Source organism: Toxorhynchites rutilus, chromosome 1 (genome assembly GCF_029784135.1).
Source record: "Toxorhynchites rutilus septentrionalis strain SRP chromosome 1, ASM2978413v1, whole genome shotgun sequence".
Taxonomy (NCBI): domain Eukaryota; kingdom Metazoa; phylum Arthropoda; class Insecta; order Diptera; family Culicidae; genus Toxorhynchites; species Toxorhynchites rutilus.
In genome coordinates, this window is record NC_073744.1 from 100,304,347 (window position 1) to 100,324,923 (window position 20,577).

The window sequence follows — 20,577 nt, forward strand, 5'->3', positions numbered from 1 at the left end:
TTTTCGCGATATCGGGAAGATTTTTTAGAAGAACGAATTTAATCATATCGCTTCCGGGTGAAGAGTTGTTCGATGAAAGAAGAGCCATAGAAAATTCCAGCATTGAGAATGGTCTGTCCAGAGGTCCACCGCTTAGAGACGTTTCTCGAAGAATATGTTGGGCTGGAACTGAGTCTGGACAAACCTTTTTAGCGAAATCGAATATCCATCGGTTGGAGTATTCCTCACTCTCGTTAGTAGATGAGCGGTTACGCATGTTGCGAGCTACCCTCCACAAGGTACGTATTGAGGTTTCACGAGAAAGACCTTCAATGAAATTGCGCCAGTAACCGCGTTTTTTTGCTTTAATTAATTGTTTCAGCTGTATTTCAAGCTTCGAATATTCCTCGAAGTGTGTGGATGTTCCATGTCTACGAAAAGCTTTGAAAGCATCCGATTTTTTCAAATACAATTTTGTGCATTCGTCGTCCCAGCCAGGAGTGGCTGGTTTTCTTTTAAACGGAGCACTTGGAACTTTTCTTCTTTGTGCTTCCAATGAGCTTTTATACATCAAATCTACGAAAAATCGATATTCTTCCAATGGTGGAAGTATATTGATTCGACACCAATTGTTACCGCCGTTGCAAATTTTTGCCAGTCGATGTTCCTTGTTAGATCAAATGGAACTCGAGATGGTTCAGTGGATTGCGGGCTACACTTGATTGATATATTGATTGGCAAGTGATCGCTACCATGGGGATCATTGATGACCTTCCACTGACAATCTAATGATAGCGAGCTTGAGCAAAACGATAGGTCGAGTCGACTTTCTCGAACCGGAGGTTTTGGAATTCGTGTCGCTTCACCAGTGTTCAAGATAGTTAAATTGAAATCGTCACATAAATCGTAAAAAATAGCCGCTCTAGCGTCATCATAAGGATCACCCCACCCAGTACCATGGGAGTTCATGTCACCCAGTATTAGAACTGGGGATGAGAGAATCGAGACTAGATTCCAAAGTTGACTACGGCTAATGTTAGTATTTGGAGGAACGTATACTGAAGCTATGCAAAGTTCTTTATTCTTTGCCGTTATTTGACACGCGAAAATTTCGACGTCTGATAGAGCTGGGAGAGGAATTTTATAGAAAGAGTAGCACTTTTTGATCCCCAAAAGTACTCCTCCATAAGAATCATTTCTATCCAGGCGAATAATGTTAAAATCGTGGAAGTTGAGTTCTGTATCAGAAGAAAGCCATGTTTCAGAAAGGGCGAATATATCACAGTCATAATTTTGAAGTAGAAATTTGAACGAGTCTAGTTTAGGCACTAGACTACGGCAGTTCCATTGTAGCACATTGATCATATCTCCTACTACGTTAGGTGAATTATCCATCGAAAGATATGATTGATGCAAGGAGGGGCCATGAAACAGTCAATTGCTTAAGATAAGACTTCAGAGATGGAAGCAAGGCAGAAATAAGGCTTCTAAGGGGGTCTTGAATATTGAGGGTGTTTAATATAAAGTCCACAATGTCCGAAAAAGCTATCAATCCTCGATTGGACGCGAATTTTCTATGAGAAGATCGAGGGGCAGCGTTTTTGTTTCTCTCTCTTCTGGGTAACGGCGTATAATCCTTACTGCAACCAGGAATTGGCTGAGAAGGAGTCTTCGGATTAGTTTTTTTTACCATTATCCTTGGAATTAGACAGTCTTCTGAGGATCATTTTAACTTTCTTACGGTGCATCATTGGTGAAGAGAGTTTTCTTTTTTGAGAATCATCCTTTGTCGAAGATTCTGGTGCAGCCGTAGTGTGATCCTCATCAGAATCAGAGTCCAATTCTTGAGTTGACAAAACCGAAAATTGGTTTTCATCATGAGCGGCTGATGCGGCCTTGAGCATTTCAGCATAAGTCCGCTTGGAGCGTCCTGTGATAGAACGCTTCACTTTATCGGAGTGCTGTTTGTACTTTGGGCACTCCTGTAGTGCGTGAGGATTCTCGCCACAGTGGATACATTTTTCCAATGTTTGTGTACAAGAATCCTCACTGTGTTTTTCACCACATTTACCGCAGCGGAACTTGTTGCCGCAATGGCTGGAAGAATGTCCCAAAATTTTACAGATGGTGCAATTATAGACCCACGGTACAAACAAGCGCACCGGAAAAAAAACACTATCTACTTTCACATAGTTCGGAAGAACACAACCAGCGAAAGTCACCCGAAACGAGTGTGAAGGCTTATAGACTTTTTGGTTGTCTTCCAAAGATGCTACATGTAGTTGCCTAACATCCAGAATCTTCACAAGCTCACTAATTAGGGAGTTTTTAAAACAACCCGATGCTTTTTTCAATTCTTCAACACTCAGACTCGCATCGGAGACTACGCCTTCTATCTCCACATCTCGAGAAGGGATGTAAATGTGGTACTCCCTGTTGAAAATCTCGTGGTCAACAATCTTGTTCGCCACATCAAAAGTCGGTGCTTCTACACGCAGTTTGTCCGGTCTCTCTTTACGTATCAAGACATCCGGATACTTACGCAGCAAATCTCTTGAAATGTCAAGAGTTCTCAACGATTTCTCCTTGGGCCGAAAGAAAAAAACCCATGGTGCCTTTGAGGACTGTTGGTAATAGCGCGTCCGCGCAACAATAGCATCAGCAGACGCCATAACGGTTGCGCAAACGGTGCGCAACCGTCTATGAAAAACAAAAAAAAAACTTTCTCACACACACGCACACACACACGCGCGCGCGCAAAAACTCAACTCAAAACTAACTTAGACTTAAAATTAACGTAAACTAAAAAAATATTTCAAAACTAAAATTGCTTTCCAAAAAAAAATTCTTCAAAAAAAAAAATATTAATTATAAGTGTCCGAACAACCTTGAACACCCCTATTTAGAGAGCGATACAAAGCCGCGCGCTACAAGGTAAACACTATAGCGCGACGGCAAAATCTATTGTTGTACTTCTCTGTTTTGTTGACGGCGTTCAGTGGAACGAATGAACAGGCCACCGATCCGGGCTTCCCAGAGAGGCGCGTCCTGTTGCTTTTGGTGCAGTTCACTTGCGACGAAAGCAGAAAAAAACCAACTAAAAACCACTTTAGAAGAAGGAAAAAAACAGCTTCGATTTATTACTAACAGAGCACGAACAATAGACGTCCGGCTCTTACAATTGATCGATGAGGGAAGAAAATATTATTGCTATACATCTTGAAATTCAACAAGACGATGAGCATGATCAAGACGAAAAGAAAAAATGTACAAAAAGTAAAAAATAAAAAAAATCGGCAGGCAAAAAACGTGAACAGGTCGTGCAAGATAACGTGTTTGAGCGTACAGATTTTCCAGGCACGTTTTAAATTTCTCTGTTTTTTCAACATATACACTATTTAACATGAAAACAATCATTATCATATGTTACTCACTTGGACGTATTACACAATAATTTTACTAAGATCTTTTAGAATATACAATATTTTCAAATTCCTCAGTGGATAATGAATCCGTAATATATTACAGCCTTGGTATGAGCCAAGGTGATAATGCAAGAAAAGTACAACCAAGGTTGTCATAAGTTCTAGTTACAACACAATATTGAAACACAGTATCTTACGTTGTGGGACATTCCTGAAAAATATATTCTCATTTTTCCATCATCATACCGAAAAAGGAAAAAGGCTTCAGTGTGGTTAGAAACAACCCGAAACCGAAGGAATCATTTGAAAATCAATAAACGCGGAGATATAAGGAGATATAACCAAAAATTGAACCGTATTTTGATATTTTGATAGTTGCGGATAGATTAGTTTGCGATTTGATTTTTTTTTATAGCTTGTGAGTAATATGTATTAATAATTATTAATTACACTTGATATTTACTAAATTTCATGTCTATTTATTTTGTTGAATATGATGAGAAAATTATGTCAATTTTACTCATTGAACCAACTGCAATGTTTCTAAATTGATTATTCAGTAAGAAAAAAAATACGTGTGAACGCCACTGGAGCTACACATTTCACGTCACGTTTCAGATCAAAAATTAACCGTGCAAACGTAATGCGCCAGGCAAACGTATGCTGTCTGACGCTCGCTTGGACCAATCTGAAGGATCATCTCCTATGTTTCAAACTAACCGTGCAATCGGTGGAACACAGGTTTGTTTGCGAGAGACCGCCGCTTCCGTCGGCGGATTGGCGGTCGACTCGAATTACGCCAAATACGCTGCAAGCAACAAGGCAAAATAACTGAGTGTCCGTGCGAACAATAAAATTGCTGAATTTCGACTCCAGTGACGCTGAGACGTAAGTACCGAAATTTAGCTATAGGGGGTCTGAGGAATGACTTCATTCTGGAAAAGGGGTCTCTTGCCCAAAATAGTTTGAGAACCCCTGATATAGGGCAATAATGTGACTAGAATAGAATAGTGGCACATATGATGAAACAGCTAACTCACCTAATTTGCTCCACCGAAGTGCTACCCCTGTACGGTACGTACGCTCGTACACACGGCTCGTCGCGCGGATGTCGTCTATAGACGACACTCGTACACACAGGACGTCACGCGGATGTCGTCTATAGACGACGCTCGTAACGAAAGGATTAAAAAGTAATTGTTTACTTGAGGACTGCTGCCATCTTGGATTTGGATTTTTCATGATCTGCTATGTTCTACTAGTCGAGCACTTTCATTTGATACCCATATTGATGGGGTTCTGAGAAAATATATAATCTTTTGTAGTGGCCGCCATCTTGGATTTGCATTTTTCATAAATAACTGTGTTTTACTAGTTTTGGGGGAGTTTACGGTTTCGGTTCGAGAGTAATAAAACGCTTGTATTATGTCCGATAGTCTATTGTATACTAAATTATATTTACAGCTTGTGTGGTTCAACATTCTGTGAAGATCTATTGATCGTGGGATCATATTGGTGGTTCTTTGGATAGGTCTAATTATCTGATGTGATGACAATGGAGTGACCAGTAAGGATCGCCACATAGTCAATCCCTTTCATTTGATATCCATATTGACATTTTCATATTCCCATATTTCTGAAAAAATATTAAATCCGCCATTTTGTAGCGGTCGCCATCTTTGATTTTCATTTTAGACAAATAACTGTGTTCTACTGTTCAAGCCCTTCCATTCAATACTCATATTGATGGGGTTTTAGGAAAACCCATATTGATGGGATTTTGAGAAAATATATACGAAATCCGCATGTATGGCGGCATTCCATTTTTTCAGAATATCTTCAATGTCTCGAGTACGGTGGCACTCGTTTGCTAAGGGTTAAATTTCGGAGAATGTTTGAAGGAAATCGACATATGTTTGTGAAGTATTCATAAAAAATATATTATCATCATTGCCGGAGAAAAAATATGATGTTGTTGGAACGATTGAAGATTATCCCTTTCAATACAGCAGTGTGCTCCGTCGAAGTACCATCGCTGAACGGAGCATTGTGCCGAAAAGTAGGCACGTCGCGTTGTTGTGATCGATGTGCAGTATCACTCTCATGTCGTCTAAAGACGACGCTCGTACACACAGCTCATCGCGCGGATGTCGTCTATAGACGACACTCATACACACTGGTCCTCGCGCGGATGTCTTCTATAGACGACGCTCGTAGCAAAAGGGTTAAACTAGAATACCACCGTCATTGTGGAAAAATAAAATAACAAGCACGATGAATTAGAGGCGAATGAACTGCAAAGTTTAACCCTTCATTACGGCAGTGTGGTCCGCCGAAGTGCTACCCCTGTACGGAGCACTGCGCCAAAAAGTATGCACATCGCGCTGGTGTGATCGAAGAGCAGTATGAATTTCATGTCGTCTAAAAACGACGCTCGTACACACAGCTTGTCACGCGGATGTTGTCTATAGACGACACTCGTACACACAGAACGTCGCGCGGATGTCGTCTATAGACGACGCTCGTAACGAAAGGGTTAACGTCCCTCTAGAACAAACAAGGAAGGAAACTCTCGTGAATCTCTTGTATCCTTTGTCCCAAAAGCACTCAAACATCAGAAAAAAAATTGTAAGGTTCTTCGCAATTTCCTATCGAAATCTGTCGATTTTGTCGAATTTGTTGGACAATGACATTCTGACATACTTACATAGTTCTTCACGATCTAGATTTCTCATTCCACCACCAAAAAGACCTTTGAAAAAACTTTCCTTGGGGACTTCTGGCATTTCGTGTGTGGAATATAATTCTCCAAGCATATCACTATACTGGTTGCTGAAACGAAAAAAAAAACATTAAAATTTTATTTTAGAACGTGGAATCGATAGATATACGCAGATATCAGTATAGTCACACCGTCAGTGCTTTCGTCATTTATTCAAATTTGAATGAACCGCCTTGTAAAACAGTTCAGGTGCTAAACCTCTCACACTAACGTATCGAAAAATGCTGTTCGCGCTGAAGATATCTCGTGAAGAATAAAAGCGAGAATGAAAGAAAAATTTCTGTCCAAATAATCTAGTGTTAGATTTAGTCATTTTCAAATTGTCTTAATTATATAGAGAATAATTTTTATTTTAACGTGAAATTTGACTCTGTAAACGTTAGATGATAAGTAATTGACTAGGGGGACTAGGGGGGCGTTGCTGATTAATGGTCAGCTGCATCCCAATAGGAAGTATCCCGTGTCGGGCACACATACAGAGCATTGGAGACAGCAACATCCCAATTACGAAAACACTTGTAATACTAACCTCGAGCCAACCGCGAGTAATCGGTTACATATTACTAACATAGATAATAAGAAAAATTGTATTGAACTCCCGGCCCCGTGAGGCTAACGCCATATGAGCCTTTATAAAAATATATATTTTGGAAAAAAAAAAAAAAGTAATTGAGTCTGATTAAAAATCTAGTGATGAAGGTATTTTTGGGCGGCGAGAGCTGTGTTCTTTTCAATTGAAAACAAAATGCGAAACATGCAGTTCGGATCGGACTTCCGCTAAACTAAAAGTGATGCAGTGATGCAATCTCGACGTGTCAAGGACATTTGGCATAAAAAAACTAAAATCCCAATTTCCGGTGATTTTTTGGTTTTCAAAAAACCTCACATTTAGATGTCCGTGACACTAATAGATGAAGTTCGAATGAGCTGATGTTTTGCATATGGTATATTATAGTGCAAATCAACATTTCGCAGCATGTTCCGGATGAAAAATCTGAATGAACTATTTTTATTGGTACAGGCAAACCTTTCTTTTGCGGGGGATTGGGACCGCATAAAAAAATCGTGCAAAACTTCACCAGTTGCTTTAAAAAACCGTGTTCGGTACACATTTTGAAAAAAACTTTTTTGTGCGGTAGATAGGAACCGCATAAAAAAATTTTCCCCCAAGAAAATATCTCAAATCCACGCCGTTCACCGTTCAATTTCCTTTTGTTTCCCTACTTTGCGATGGGACAGTTTGCCTTTTCGGTTGCGCGTGGCTGTTTTGTGCTTTTAGTTACATGCCGAATCGTGATGCTGTTGATATCATGTTATGCAAAAACTTAGAAAAACTTAGAGATGGGAGGAGAGAAATGTTTTGTGGACAATTGAGACGCAAATATGCTTTTTTCGCACTGAAATGCATATAAACCATCGGAAAAAAACAAATGGACGATAACTTAGCCAAATGTGCTTTTTTCACAAAAAAGTCGCACAAAAAACCGCAAAAACAGGTTTTACTGTACTCAAAATCATATGTTTCGTCTCATAGTTCAAAAAAAAGTCCCAGAGTGTCGATTTTTGAAAAAAAAGTTTTTCGAGATGATGAGATCCAGTTCGACGTATCATGCAAATTCATGACATTTGGCATTAAACAAATTTTTTGAATACTCCGATTTCCTTGGGTGACTTTTCGATTTTTAAAAAACTCAAACTTTGACCGCTTTGCGCCACTCTTCTTCAACCCTTTCGCTACGAGCGTCGTCTATAGACGACATCCGCCCGACGTCCTGTGTGTACGAGTGTCGTCTATAGACAACATCCGTGCGATGAGCTGTGTGTACGAGCGTAGTCTTTAGACGACATGAAAGTCATACTGCACATCGATCACAACAACTCCGTGCATACTTTTCGGCACAATGCTCCGTTCAGCGGTAGCACTTCGACGGAGCACACTGCTATATTGAAAGGGTTAATCTTCAATCGTTCCAACAACGTCATATTTTTTTCCGACAATGATGATAATGTATTTTTTATGAATACTTCACGAACATATGTCGTGCATATTTTTCGGCACAGTGGTCCGTACAGCGGTAGCACTTCGGCAGAGCACACTGCCGTATTGAAAGGGTTGAGTCCGATTGAGCTGATATTTTGCATAGGGTGTTTTTTCGAGGTGGTAAACATTTTGTATAGGGTAACTTTTTGAAATTTAAAAGTCGACTTTCCCATACATCCATTGGCAGCCTATTGTGCATCTTACACAGTCGAAGCAGTCCCACGAATATCATACGCATGATGCTTTATGTTCATTTCATATTGATACACCACGAGTGAGGTTCGATATTGTACGTTCTGGCACAGTCTAATCGCCACGAGTGTGACTCGACGTTGTACGTGAAATTGTTAAAATCAACTTCGCTAGCGCAAACATCGGATGAACTAACAACGCTTATACAATGTAATTTTCGAATATGTGGGAATTAAATTTTCCGATCTTCCTTCACAGTTCTCCGGAAATTTTCCGATTTTTCTCTCCACTATATTGAAGAGACGACATTTTACAAACAAAATACAAACAAGACGAATACAACAAAATAAAGAAGGCTAAAATCTGACTATACCTTCTTCGGGTTTTCCGCTTACGAACAGATTTGGCCTTCGATTGTTTTTATATACATCCAGGTTTTTTTTTACGCGGGGATACGTACCTCCTAAAAAAACCGCGTTAATTGGAAAATCCGCGTAAAAAACCATGTCACCTAATGATAGATATCAAATGGGACAATCCTTACGTAGAACGGAAGTAAAAAGTTGAGTGCTGCTCGCTTACGAAAACGCGTAGTTTTTTCCCGCAATTTCATTGGTTACTGGTAGCTATAGTTCGTTTTTCCTCACGAATGAGGTCATCTGCTGTTGCAAGAAGATACCCTTGTGACTTGTACACTCTACTGCCGACGGGCAGCATCTCTTTTGGACCGTCCAGAGCTAAGTAGACAGGGAAAGACATTCACGAATCGCTGCCCGTAAAAACCTCGTCCCGTTTTCCAACACCTAAAATCCACGTAAGAATCGTGATAAGGTGCGGCACTAACTTCCTTCATAAGCGCTAAGCTCCGTTACAAGCACTTATCACCGTAATATGTTCTGAGGGAACATAAGGGAAAAATGTGAGCTAACTACTGAACAACAATGCAAACACCTGCACTTCGCGCTAAAGGCAGTGTATTATTGCTAACATTCGTTGCATTGCGCAAAAAGCGATCAGCGATCAAAAAGCTAGCAGTCAATAATAATTCTGGAATTTAAGTTTAAAATTGATGCCTCAGGGCGAAAACTGGTACATTGGTCGTGACTGACCGCGTTTGTACGCGAATTCGAAAATAACTACTGAACAATAATGCAAACACCTGCGCTTCGCGCTACAGGCAGTGTATTATAGCTAACATTCGTTGTATTGCGCAAAAAGCGATCAGAACCCTGAAGGAATAAAAAATCAAATGACCGAAGTGCAATTTTGTGTTGTTTTGATTTTTTGTTACATCGGATATTTCGAGCGTCGTAGGAAAGTGGCGTCCGAAGTAACAGTCGAATGCTTAAACCTTTCGTTACGAGCGTCGTCTATAGACGACATCCGCGTGACGTCCTGTGTGTACGAGTGTCGTCTATAGACGACATCCGCGCGACGAGCTATGTGTACGAGCGTCGTCCTTAGACGACATGAAATTCATACTGCTCTTCGATCACATCAGTGCGATGTGCATACTTTTCGGCGCAGTGCTCCGTACAGCGGTAGCACTTCGGCGGAGCACACTGCCGCGATGAAAGGGTCAAACTCCGAATCTGGCGATTTTTTTTATCGGTGATTGAAAGTTGAAAAGTATAAATACGTGAACAATTGATTGAAAACTAATAGTGTGCATCCATTAACTCGATTTGTTTACATTTGTTACATACAGTGACTCAACCCCGTAATCGTACTCCACCATGCAGACCTCATAATCGTACGCTGGTTGTAATCTCTACTCGATTTCGAAGGCGTTGGCCAGTTTCCGAATTCCATGATTAGTATGGTATCCCTTGTTCATTGCAACTATCTTTAGCTGTCTTTCGCCTTATCTACGAGTTTTTTGTGTATTCGTAAGGAATATTTATGATTTTTTTTCATCAAGTGGTTTTTAAAACCGTTATTTTCAGAAATTTTATGGTTTCTAAATTTCTTACACAAATAACTTCCTCTGTTTTTTACTGGGATTGATGTCGGAAGAGTAATTGTAATGTAACCATGTGCGAATTCTGTATGTCTTGAGCTCTGGGTCATTGTCTTGGCAAAACTTGAATCCTCGATTCCATCACATCTTGTTAACACTTTGCTTCATATTTCCCTTCAGGACTTGAATAGTAAACATTATGATCTATTACGCCATCGATAAAAACCAAATTGAACCAACAAAAAGTTTGTAATGTGCCTAGGAAGGGCAACTTGAGTGCCCGAGCACAGAGGGACAAACATATCTCAGCAATTAAAAAAATCAGTAACTCCAATTTGTTTATTCCAAACAGCATGAAACACATCAATGTTTAACCCTTTTGTTACGAGCATCGTCCATAGACAACATCCGCGCGACGTCCTGTGTGTACGTTTGTCGTCTATAGATGATATCTACGCGACGAGCTGTGTGTACGAGTGTCGTCTTTAGACGACATGAAATTCATACTGCTCTTCGATCACACCTGCGCGATGAGCATACTTTTCGGTGCAGTGCTTTGGCGGAGCACACTTTCGTAATGAAAGGGTTAAACATGGTGGTGGTGGAAGGATGGTATGAGAGTACATGTATGGGCAATTTGGTTTTCATCGATGATGTATTGGATCAGAATGTTTACTTGAACATCCTGAAGGAAAATATGAAGCAAAGTGTCAACGAAATGGGATGGAACCGAAGATACAAGTTTTGCGAGGATACAAGACAATGACCTTGAGCTTAAGACATATAATGTTCGCATATGGTTACATTACAATTAGTCAAAAGTTATTAATATTCCTCCAAAATCTTCCGACATCAATCCCAGTAAAAAAACTAAGGAAGTTATATGCGTAGGAAATGCAACCAGGAATGAAGAATGGTGAGAAAAGCGCGTATTGACAACTTTTTATTGTTGTCAATACGGAGGTATAATATATTCTAATACGTGCGTTTTCGACGGGAAAATGTAGTCGATATTCAGCCTACGAATCATGTTTCTGCTTGACATATGCGTTGATTAGTACGGTAGAAAATTACTATAGATTGATACCATCTACCCAAAAAAAACGACATATTTACTAATTATTTCTCTCAGTGCAGTAACCAAACGGGCGCATCTTGTTCCATAGATATGCCTTGAGCACATCGAGTAATTTTATCTAAGACAAGAACAAGGAGCTGGAATTGACATATGGTTCGTTTTCGACAGTATGAGGATGAGGCATGGAAGATGCAAGAAGGGATGAAAAATGACAGCGACGTTTTTAAACAAATAAGGTCTAATTTTTATGCTACAGAACGTTTTCTGCGCACCAACCTAAGCTAGGCCGGTTTCAACCGAACCAGCTGTAGTGTCCCACAGGTGCACGGTGCCGGTGTACGATCAGCTTAGCTGAAGCAGCAGTTGCCGGGAAACGACATGCCTGGATATACACGGGTGAACAGCGTACCGCTGCTGCGCTCACTCAATTGTGATGAACTAATCAACTAATGCGAATAAAACTTAGAGCAGTACGGCACAAGCCCACCGGTAGTGGTCCTTCCTCTACCGGTGTTTCATAAAAATGAAACACATTTTTTCATATACAGCACTTGTCACTAACTAGACGTATTGTTATTGTATGTTCAGTTGAATTGAAGTCATTAAGGTCAGCGGGCCCCGATGGGATACCCTCATTCATACTAAAGAAGTGTGCCCAACCGCTGCTCGCCCCGCTCCGCCACTTGTTTGGCCTTTCGTTGTCTAGTGGAAAATTCCCGATCCTTTGGAAAACTGCGTATATGTTCCCGGTACATAATAAAGGAGACAAATCGAATATTGACAACTACAGGGGAATTTCCAGCCTATGCGCCACGTCAAAAATGTTTGAACTCGTAGTTCTGCCGTCTATGTTGTTCCATTTTAAGGAATTAATCAGCAACGATCAGCATGGATTCATGCCCGGACGCTCCACAACAACGAACCTGCTTGTCTTCACATCGCATGTCATCGATGGCTTCTCGGAGGGATGCCAGACTGACGCCATCTATACCGACTTGACAGCTGCCTTCGACAAGCTGAACCACACAATCGCAGTGGCCAAGTTGGAATTATTGCCCAGTACTGCTCCACCGGGCGCAGCTCCGGACAGTTTGGCGGGTTCATGTCCTTTGGAACGAACCTGCTTGTCTTCACATCGCATGTCATCGATGGCTTCTCGGAGGGATGCCAGACTGACGCCATCTATACCGACTTGACAGCTGCCTTCGACAAGCTGAACCATACAATCGCAGTGGCCAAGTTGGAACGCATGGGAGTCTGCGGTAGTCTGCTGCAATGGTTCCAATCTTACCTGACTGGCAGAGCAAACTGCGTGAAGATTGGTGATCGTCTATCCTCATGTTTTGCATCGTTTTCCGGAATACCACAGGGCAGCCATCTCGGTCCACTTGTTTTTTATGTCACTTCAACGATTGCAATAATCTACTAGAGAGTCCCCGATTACTTTACGCTGATGACATGAAAATATTCTGCCACATCAGATCGATTGACGATGCCATGTTCCTCCAAAGGCAACTGGACTTCTTTGCCGCTTGGTGTGAAACGGATAGGATGGTACTGAATCCCAATAAATGCTCAGTCGTGTCGTTTGCAAGAAAACGGAATCCTATCTCCTTCGATTACCGGCTTTCAAACGTGGTTCTACCTCGCGTGAAGTGCGTTAACGACCTTGGTGTGCTCCTGAATGCAAAACTTACATACAAGGATCACATCGCATATATTGTCAACAAGGCATCGAGACAACTTGGTTTTATCTTTCGAACGACGAAATCATTTACAGACATTTACTGTCTGAAGGCTGTTTACTGTGGCCTCGTTCGCTCCATACTGGAGTATTGCTCTGCCGTCTGGAACCCGTACTACCAGAACAGTGTGTACCGCATTGAAAACGTGCAACGACGGTTTATCCGTTTCGCTTTGCGTCTACTGCCGTGGCGAGATCCGTATAGCCTTCCCAGCTATGAAAGCTGTTGTCAGCTAATCAATTTAGACACTCTGAAAGTGCGTCGGAACACTGCCCGAGCCATGGTGATATCTGACGTTTTAACCTCACGAATCGACTGTCCTGCCATTCTCCAAAGGATCAATCTTCTGGCTCGGCCAAGGCAGCTTCGGAATGCTGCACTTCTCTGGTTTCCCACCCGGCGTACTAACTACGGTGCTTACGGTGCTGTTACAGGTCTGCTGCGCATTTTCAGCCGTGTAGTCTCTATGTTTGACTTTAACCTGTCCCGTATTTGTATTAAGCGTAAATTTTTAATGTTTTTTAGAACTTGACTTTGGACAACTTACTAGGCAATGCAAATTTTTAATGTAATTTTGTAATTTAATGCAATATTTATGTAAAGTCAATTTAGATACTAAGACTACCATTGGGGTTTCTAGCCTGTTGGTAATAAATAAACAAACAAGTTCTTGCAATAATGACAAAAAGATCATGTTTTGTTCATCTACTTCCATCAAGTAAAATTTCAACATACAAAATATAATCGATTAATTCGAAAAGCAGAAAATCGGAACTTGGTGCAAATGAACTGTGTTGGGATGGTCCGAGACTTTTCGAACTTGGGCACTTAGAACTTGTACATACTTGGAGGCGATATATATACATCGAAGACAAATTCGGATGATATATGATGCATATAACTGATGCATATAACATACAACGCATGCATATAACATACAACGCATACAATACAATGTAAAATGAATAGAATGTGCGTATATAATATTGCAGGATGATCGTTATGCCGATATACGACTCCATCAATGATATAGGAAATCGTGTTTTAGTATTCTATACAATTTCGGATAGACATGATATATCCTTTGATTGATATTTTATTAGATTGTAACCCCATTTTTAGGCAGTACTGCATTGATTCAATCAATATGTTCATTACAAGTCTGATATACATGAATAATTTCGTAAAGATCGATTTTACGTTAGTGTATATCATGAAACCGATGTTTGTTACATCTAATTAGGACTTAATCTGTAGTGATCAATAAAATAGTGGTCTTCCACTCTACACGATTTCAAATGTACACAATGTATCCTTTGATCGACATTGTATATGATTTTGATTCGATCTCACATTATATACGTTTTCTAATATGCCAAGTTAAGCGATTTAATGTTTGTGTTTTGTAAAATGAATGTCAGATTCAATGGATATCCCTACCTGAGGTTAGTCTATTTTACTCGATAGCGTACGTAAATTTGAATGTGTCATTTCTGAAGACTGTGGTGAGAAAAGCGCGTATTAAATATTTTTATTGTTTTTGTAAGGAAATACGGAAGTAAGAGTTTTGATTTAATTGTAACAGGTGTATTTTACTGTGCAAATGTAGCCGATATACGGCTTTCGAATCATGGTGCTGCTTGACATATATGTTTAACAATTTCTCATTGTAGACTAAATTAATAACTATCACGGTAAAAAATGACTAGATTGGTTGCATTTTACGAAAAGTTTGTTATATTTTTATTTTAACTATTTCCTTCTGTGTATGAAACCTCAATACGTACCTTGTGGAGGGTAGCTCGTAACATGCGTAACCGCTCATCTACCAACGAGAGTGAAGAATACTCCAACCGATGGATATTCGATTTCGCTAAAAATGTCTGTCCAGACTCAGTTCCAGCCCAACATATTCTTTGAGAAACGTCTCCGAGTGGTGGACCTCTGGACAGACCTTTCTCAATGCTGGAATTTTCTATGGCTCTTCTTTCATCGATCAACTCTTCACCCGGAAGCGAAACGATTAAATTCGTTCTTCTAAAAAATCTGCCCGATATCGCGAAAAGACGCTTGCTAGACTATTCAATACCCTACTGGAAAACAACATTGTGCCACCCAAATGGAGACAGGTCAAAATAATAGCAATTCAAAAGCCTGGCAAACCGGCGTTTGACCATAACTCATGCCGTCCGATTGCTATGCTCTAGCGCATTAGAAAATTGTTGGAGAAAAAGATCCTTCGAAGACTCGGCGAACACGAAATTATTGCGACAATTTCATGCCAATTTTCTTATAATGTTTAGAATCAAACCAAAATTTTAGGATAGTTTTATACATATATTTACTTCAAAAATCAAAAGAAAAGTTAATCGATGGAGTCTTGAGTGTAAAATTGAACGCATTTTCGCTTGATGCCCTCCATCAAAGTCTTTACAGTATCATCCGGTACCAGTTTCTTTTTTCCCATTTTCTTAACATGTCCTTCTCGTCTTTGACTGTCTTCTTGCTCTTCCGAAGTTCCCGCTTTATTATTGCCCAGTACTGCTCCACCGGGCGCAGCTCCGGACAGTTTGGCGGGTTCATGTCCTTTGGAACAAAATGGACAGAATTGGCCTCATACCACTCCAGGACACTTTTAGAATAGTGGCATGATGCCAAATCTGACCAAAATAGCGGAGCTTCGTCGTGCTGCTGCAAGAACGGCAAAAGGCGCTTCTCAAGGCACGCAGATTTGTAGATCTCGCCATTTACTGTGCCCTTTGTCACGAAAGGCTCACTCCTCAGTCCGCAAGAGCAGATGGCCTGCCAAACGAGATATTTGGAGGCGAACTTCGACATTCTCTTCTTCTTACATTTGTCGTCCACATTGAACTTGCTCTTGCCGGTGAAAAACTCCAACCCCGGAATTTGCTTAAAATCGGCTTTTATATACGTTTCGTCGTCCATCACACAGCAGCCATGTTTTGTCAGCATCTTCTCGTAGAGCTTCCGTGCCCGAGTTTTAGCCGTCGAATGTTGCCGTCATCGCGGTTTGGGAAGTTCTGTACCTTGTATGTATGTAGTCCAGCTCTCTTCTTTGCATTCTGGAAGTAGCTGTGCGACATGCCGATCTTTTTGGCCAAATCACGGCTTGAGACGTTGGGATTTGCTTTAATCATCCGCTTCACCTTTCCCTCCGTCTTTTTGTTCTCCGGTCCCGGTTTTCTTCCAGCTCATTTGCCGTGGTCCAACGTCAACCGCTCCTGGAACCGCTTCAACACTCTGGAGACGGTTGAATTGTGAATGTTCAACATTTTTCCCAACTGTCGATGCGACAGGTCAGGAAATTCCAGGTGTTTGGAAAGAATTTGTTCTCTCGACTCGCGTTGGTTCACCTCCATTTTCGTTGAATCGAAAAACACGACTTCGAGTTTGACAGCATGTAGACAATACACATCAATGAGAAAGTGTGCAAAATTTTGTTGATTTTTACCCAATGGTAAAAAAGTTATGCCCTGTTGAATGTGTCGCAATAATTTCGTGTTCGCCCTTTAGAAATTCTGCTAGGCAATCTGGACAGATGTGGACTTCCTGGAATTTTGAATAACTTCTTGTACAATTTGTTGTCAGAAAAGCGAATGAACTTCACCCGTGGTCAACTGACAACTTCTAGAAATGGTTATATGGGTCTACTCTAAGGCTCATGTCTCAGCCCCCCTTCTTCATAATTTTTATGTTGTTTGGCACAACAATGCACGCTCAGACATCTTGCAGATGATGGTGTGGTTTCCCCATGCCGAAAACTTGTAAAGACCATTGCAAAATTCCCTAGATAACTTGTCTTCTTGGGCAAGGAACTTAGGGATCGAATTCTCGCCACAGAAAACCGAACTTGTAGTGTTTACTCGAAAGCGATTCCCAGCTCAATTGCAACTTAAGCTTTTGGGCAGAAACATTACCCAATTATCGACCTTCAAGTACCTTGATGTCTGGTTTGATTCAAAATGCACTTGGAATACCCACATTACGTATTCGAAGCAAAAATGTCAATATGGGGTCAACTTTCTCCGCTCGATTTGCGGTACGTGGTGGGGAGCTCATCCAGGAGATTTCATAACGCTTTATAAAACAACTATTCTATCTATTCTGGAGTATGCTTTTTCTGCTTTCTCTCAGCAGCTAAAAGTCACCTTCTAAAATTGGAAAATTGGACCGATTCTGGGAACTGGTGAAATGCACAAGTGTGTTTGTGATTGGAAACTTTGAAAAAATACTTCATCTAAATATACAATCTCGATTTATGAGAATTTATCACCACTATATTTCGTCAGATATTTGTCTTCCATCGTTTACTCCAGACGGTGCTCATTTCACCATCAGCAGTTCCTCAATTGAATACGATTTGTCGATGAAACAAAAAATACTTGGGATTTATGATCAACTTCGATCATTCCCCGTATTTTTAACCGAAGGTACCAAAAAGTCAATTGCGTGAAAAGATACTTCACTGATGGGTCTCGCCTCAATGGATCCACTGGCTTTTTCAATGTAAATTCTAGCGCCTTTCGTAAACCGCAGGAACCTTGTGCCGTATATGTTGCTGAGCTGGCAGCAATCGACTTCGCATTGCGGATGATCTCCAACAAGCCTGCAGACCATTTCTTCATCTTCTCGGATAGTCTCAGTTCGCTTGAGGTTCTCCAGTCGATGAAAACTAGTAAGCACTCATCTTATTCCCTCACAAAAGTGAGGCAGCAGATGAGTGCACTGATCGAAAGATCTTATAAAGGTCTGTCCACATACCACGTGGACAAAGAAAGAAAAGTTGTGCCATGGCGTACACGATTCCAGCCCTTCTGGTTATCTGAAACAAACTAATTGAACAGATTCTGAATCAGTAAAGATGCCACTATCGCATGATCCTCGGACAAGTCAAAGACGTGTTTTTGACAAAATGGCGGAAATTTGAAGAAAAAAATTCTGTTTAAAACCTTTTTTCCTAAGTATCTTTTTTTGACGTAGGACTACGTCTAACCGGAAGATATAGGGGGTGAAATGAAAATCTAGGCACTGAACAAGTAGGAAAAAATGCAAGATTTGGAACGCTTATAACTCGAGCATTTCTCAATAGATCGCAAAGGTTTTTGCATCAATTGATAGGAAATATATCTACGCATCTATCATAACGAATAACATTTCATTTTTCTTGAGATAAATAATTGAATAATTGTGAAATATCAAGCATTGTCCAAATGCACTATGTGCCCATTTTTGATTGGTCCATTTTGTACTCCTCAAATCGTACCGACTAAAACGGTCAACCAGAGCAGCAGCGAAATACAATGAAGCACGATTGTAAGGAAAAAAAAAATGAACGAAACATTGGTCGCAGTCTCACACATGCGTAATTCTCGAGCCAGCCAGTCAGCTTAAAAATCCCCGCTCCGCTGCCGTAACGATCATTCTTTGTGTGTACACCGACTGGACAACATCGTTGCTGGACGAGCTGGACGGCGAGGGATCGAGTGCCTTTCTTAAGGCAAGAGGGCGGAGGTGGTAGCGCTGGAGTAGAGTAGAGTAGAGTTTTCAAAGGGCCTTTCTCAAGGCTAGAGACGAATGAACTGCAAAAGTTTAAAGTCTCTATAATACAATACCTTCCTTCCTTCCTTCCGTAACGATCATTCTCATCCAAACCGTACACCACATCGTTTCGCATCACATCACATCAACAAACCAACACAAGCAGCCATGGTATGATATGGCAAAGGAGGAATAGTGAAGGGAAAGGTAAAATCCCGCTCGAACCGTGTTAGCCGAGCGCGTTAGTATCAGTGCATCAGTCCACCTAGCCGGCGTTATATAGTTTCGGGCGCCGAAGTGGAAAAGCTGCTCGCGACGATAAGAAAACCCGAATTCAGAACAGACCACATTCGGTTCGGTGGACATCAAGACAACAACAGGCAGTTGAAGCGAGTGGCAAACGCAATCGCAAAATGACAGCAGGGAGCGGAAGGAAGGAAGGAAGGTCTTGTATTATAGAGACTTTAAACTTTTGCAGTTCATTCGTCTCTAGCCTTGAGAAAGGCCCTTTGAAAACTCTACTCTATTCTACTCCAGCGCTACCACCTCCGCCCTCTTGCCTTGAGAAAGGCACTCGATCCCTCGCCGTCCAGCCCGTCCAGCAACGATGTTGTCCAGTCGGTGTCCACACAAAGAATGGGAATGGTAGCGGAAGAAAAAAGTTTGTTCTTTATAGAATCTGCTTTGGTGGCAAAACCAGAACAAAGCGGCATCGAGGGCGTTCGAAATGGTTTTTTTTAAACCACGAGTACTAAGTTTTCTAAATTGGAACCATTTCATAAAACACGGCGCTTATCAGGGCCATTAAACCTTTCAAAAAAGAGTTTACGAAATACAGTTCAATGCATTCTAAAATAATATACAAAATAATAATAAAACACAAATTGATTTTTTTATAATTTGTTTGCCAGGATATGATGAGTATGTGAATTTGGCAGTTGTTCTGAGCTTATTGATAGTTGGGGACTTTCCTGATTATTCAATTTTCACCAATTCTCAAATTGTTTCCAGATTGAAAGTACAGTAATTTATAATTAGTTCGACATTTAGCTAATTGGACGGACATGTAATGCGACATATTTAGTTGGACATTTTTGTAAACATAGAGATCCAAATTATGACCCCACATTGAAAGTCGACACTTTACCACTGTCATCGCAAATGTTCAATTACAGGTTAAAATCGCCTCCAATGCGACACTGAGTGGTGCTGCGGCACGTCGCATTGAATGTAATTTACTGTACAACATGTCACAAAGCTGGATGGGAAGAAATTTTCCAACTGTGAAACAAATCGCTAAACAGGAAGGTTTAGCCGAACAAGATGGGGATATCGAGTGATAACAAAACAATAAACTCTTTAGCTTGAAGATGAGCCGCATCAAGAACAGAGCAGCTTCGGTTCGGCGCTCATCAAGGCAACAATTAGTTTCAGCGAGTGGCAAACGCAATCGCAAAACGGCAGCAGGCCGAAGAAGGAAAAAGTTTGTCTATACAGACTGCTTTGGTGGCAAAAGCAGCCACCATAAACCACGGCGCTATTCAGGGCCATTAAACCTTGCAAAAAAGAGTTTACGAAATACAGTTTAATGCTTTCTAAAACAATATCCAAAATAATAATAAAACACAAATTGATTTTTTCATAATTTGTTTGCCAGGATATGATGAGTATGAGAATGTGGCAGTTGTGCTGAGCTTATTGATGGTTAGGGACTTTCCCGATTATTCAATTTCCACCAGTTCTTAAATTGCTTCTAGATTGAAAGTACAGTAATTTATATTTAGCTCGACATTTAGCTAATTGGATGGATCTGTAA

At 40.7% G+C, this 20,577-nt stretch overlaps 1 protein-coding gene across 13 annotated transcripts in view; it reads right to left on the reverse strand.

Moving 5' to 3' along the window:
- The window catches only part of LOC129761766 (syntaxin-binding protein 5), a 722,498-nt gene that overhangs the window by 41,177 nt on the left and 660,744 nt on the right, over positions 1-20,577 (reverse strand). For all 13 annotated transcript variants that reach the window (XM_055759517.1, XM_055759518.1, XM_055759514.1 and 10 more), the window contains one exon: positions 6,112-6,236. In XM_055759517.1, coding sequence (XP_055615492.1) covers positions 6,112-6,236 — 125 coding nt within the window. The remainder of the gene's footprint in view (positions 1-6,111; positions 6,237-20,577) is intronic.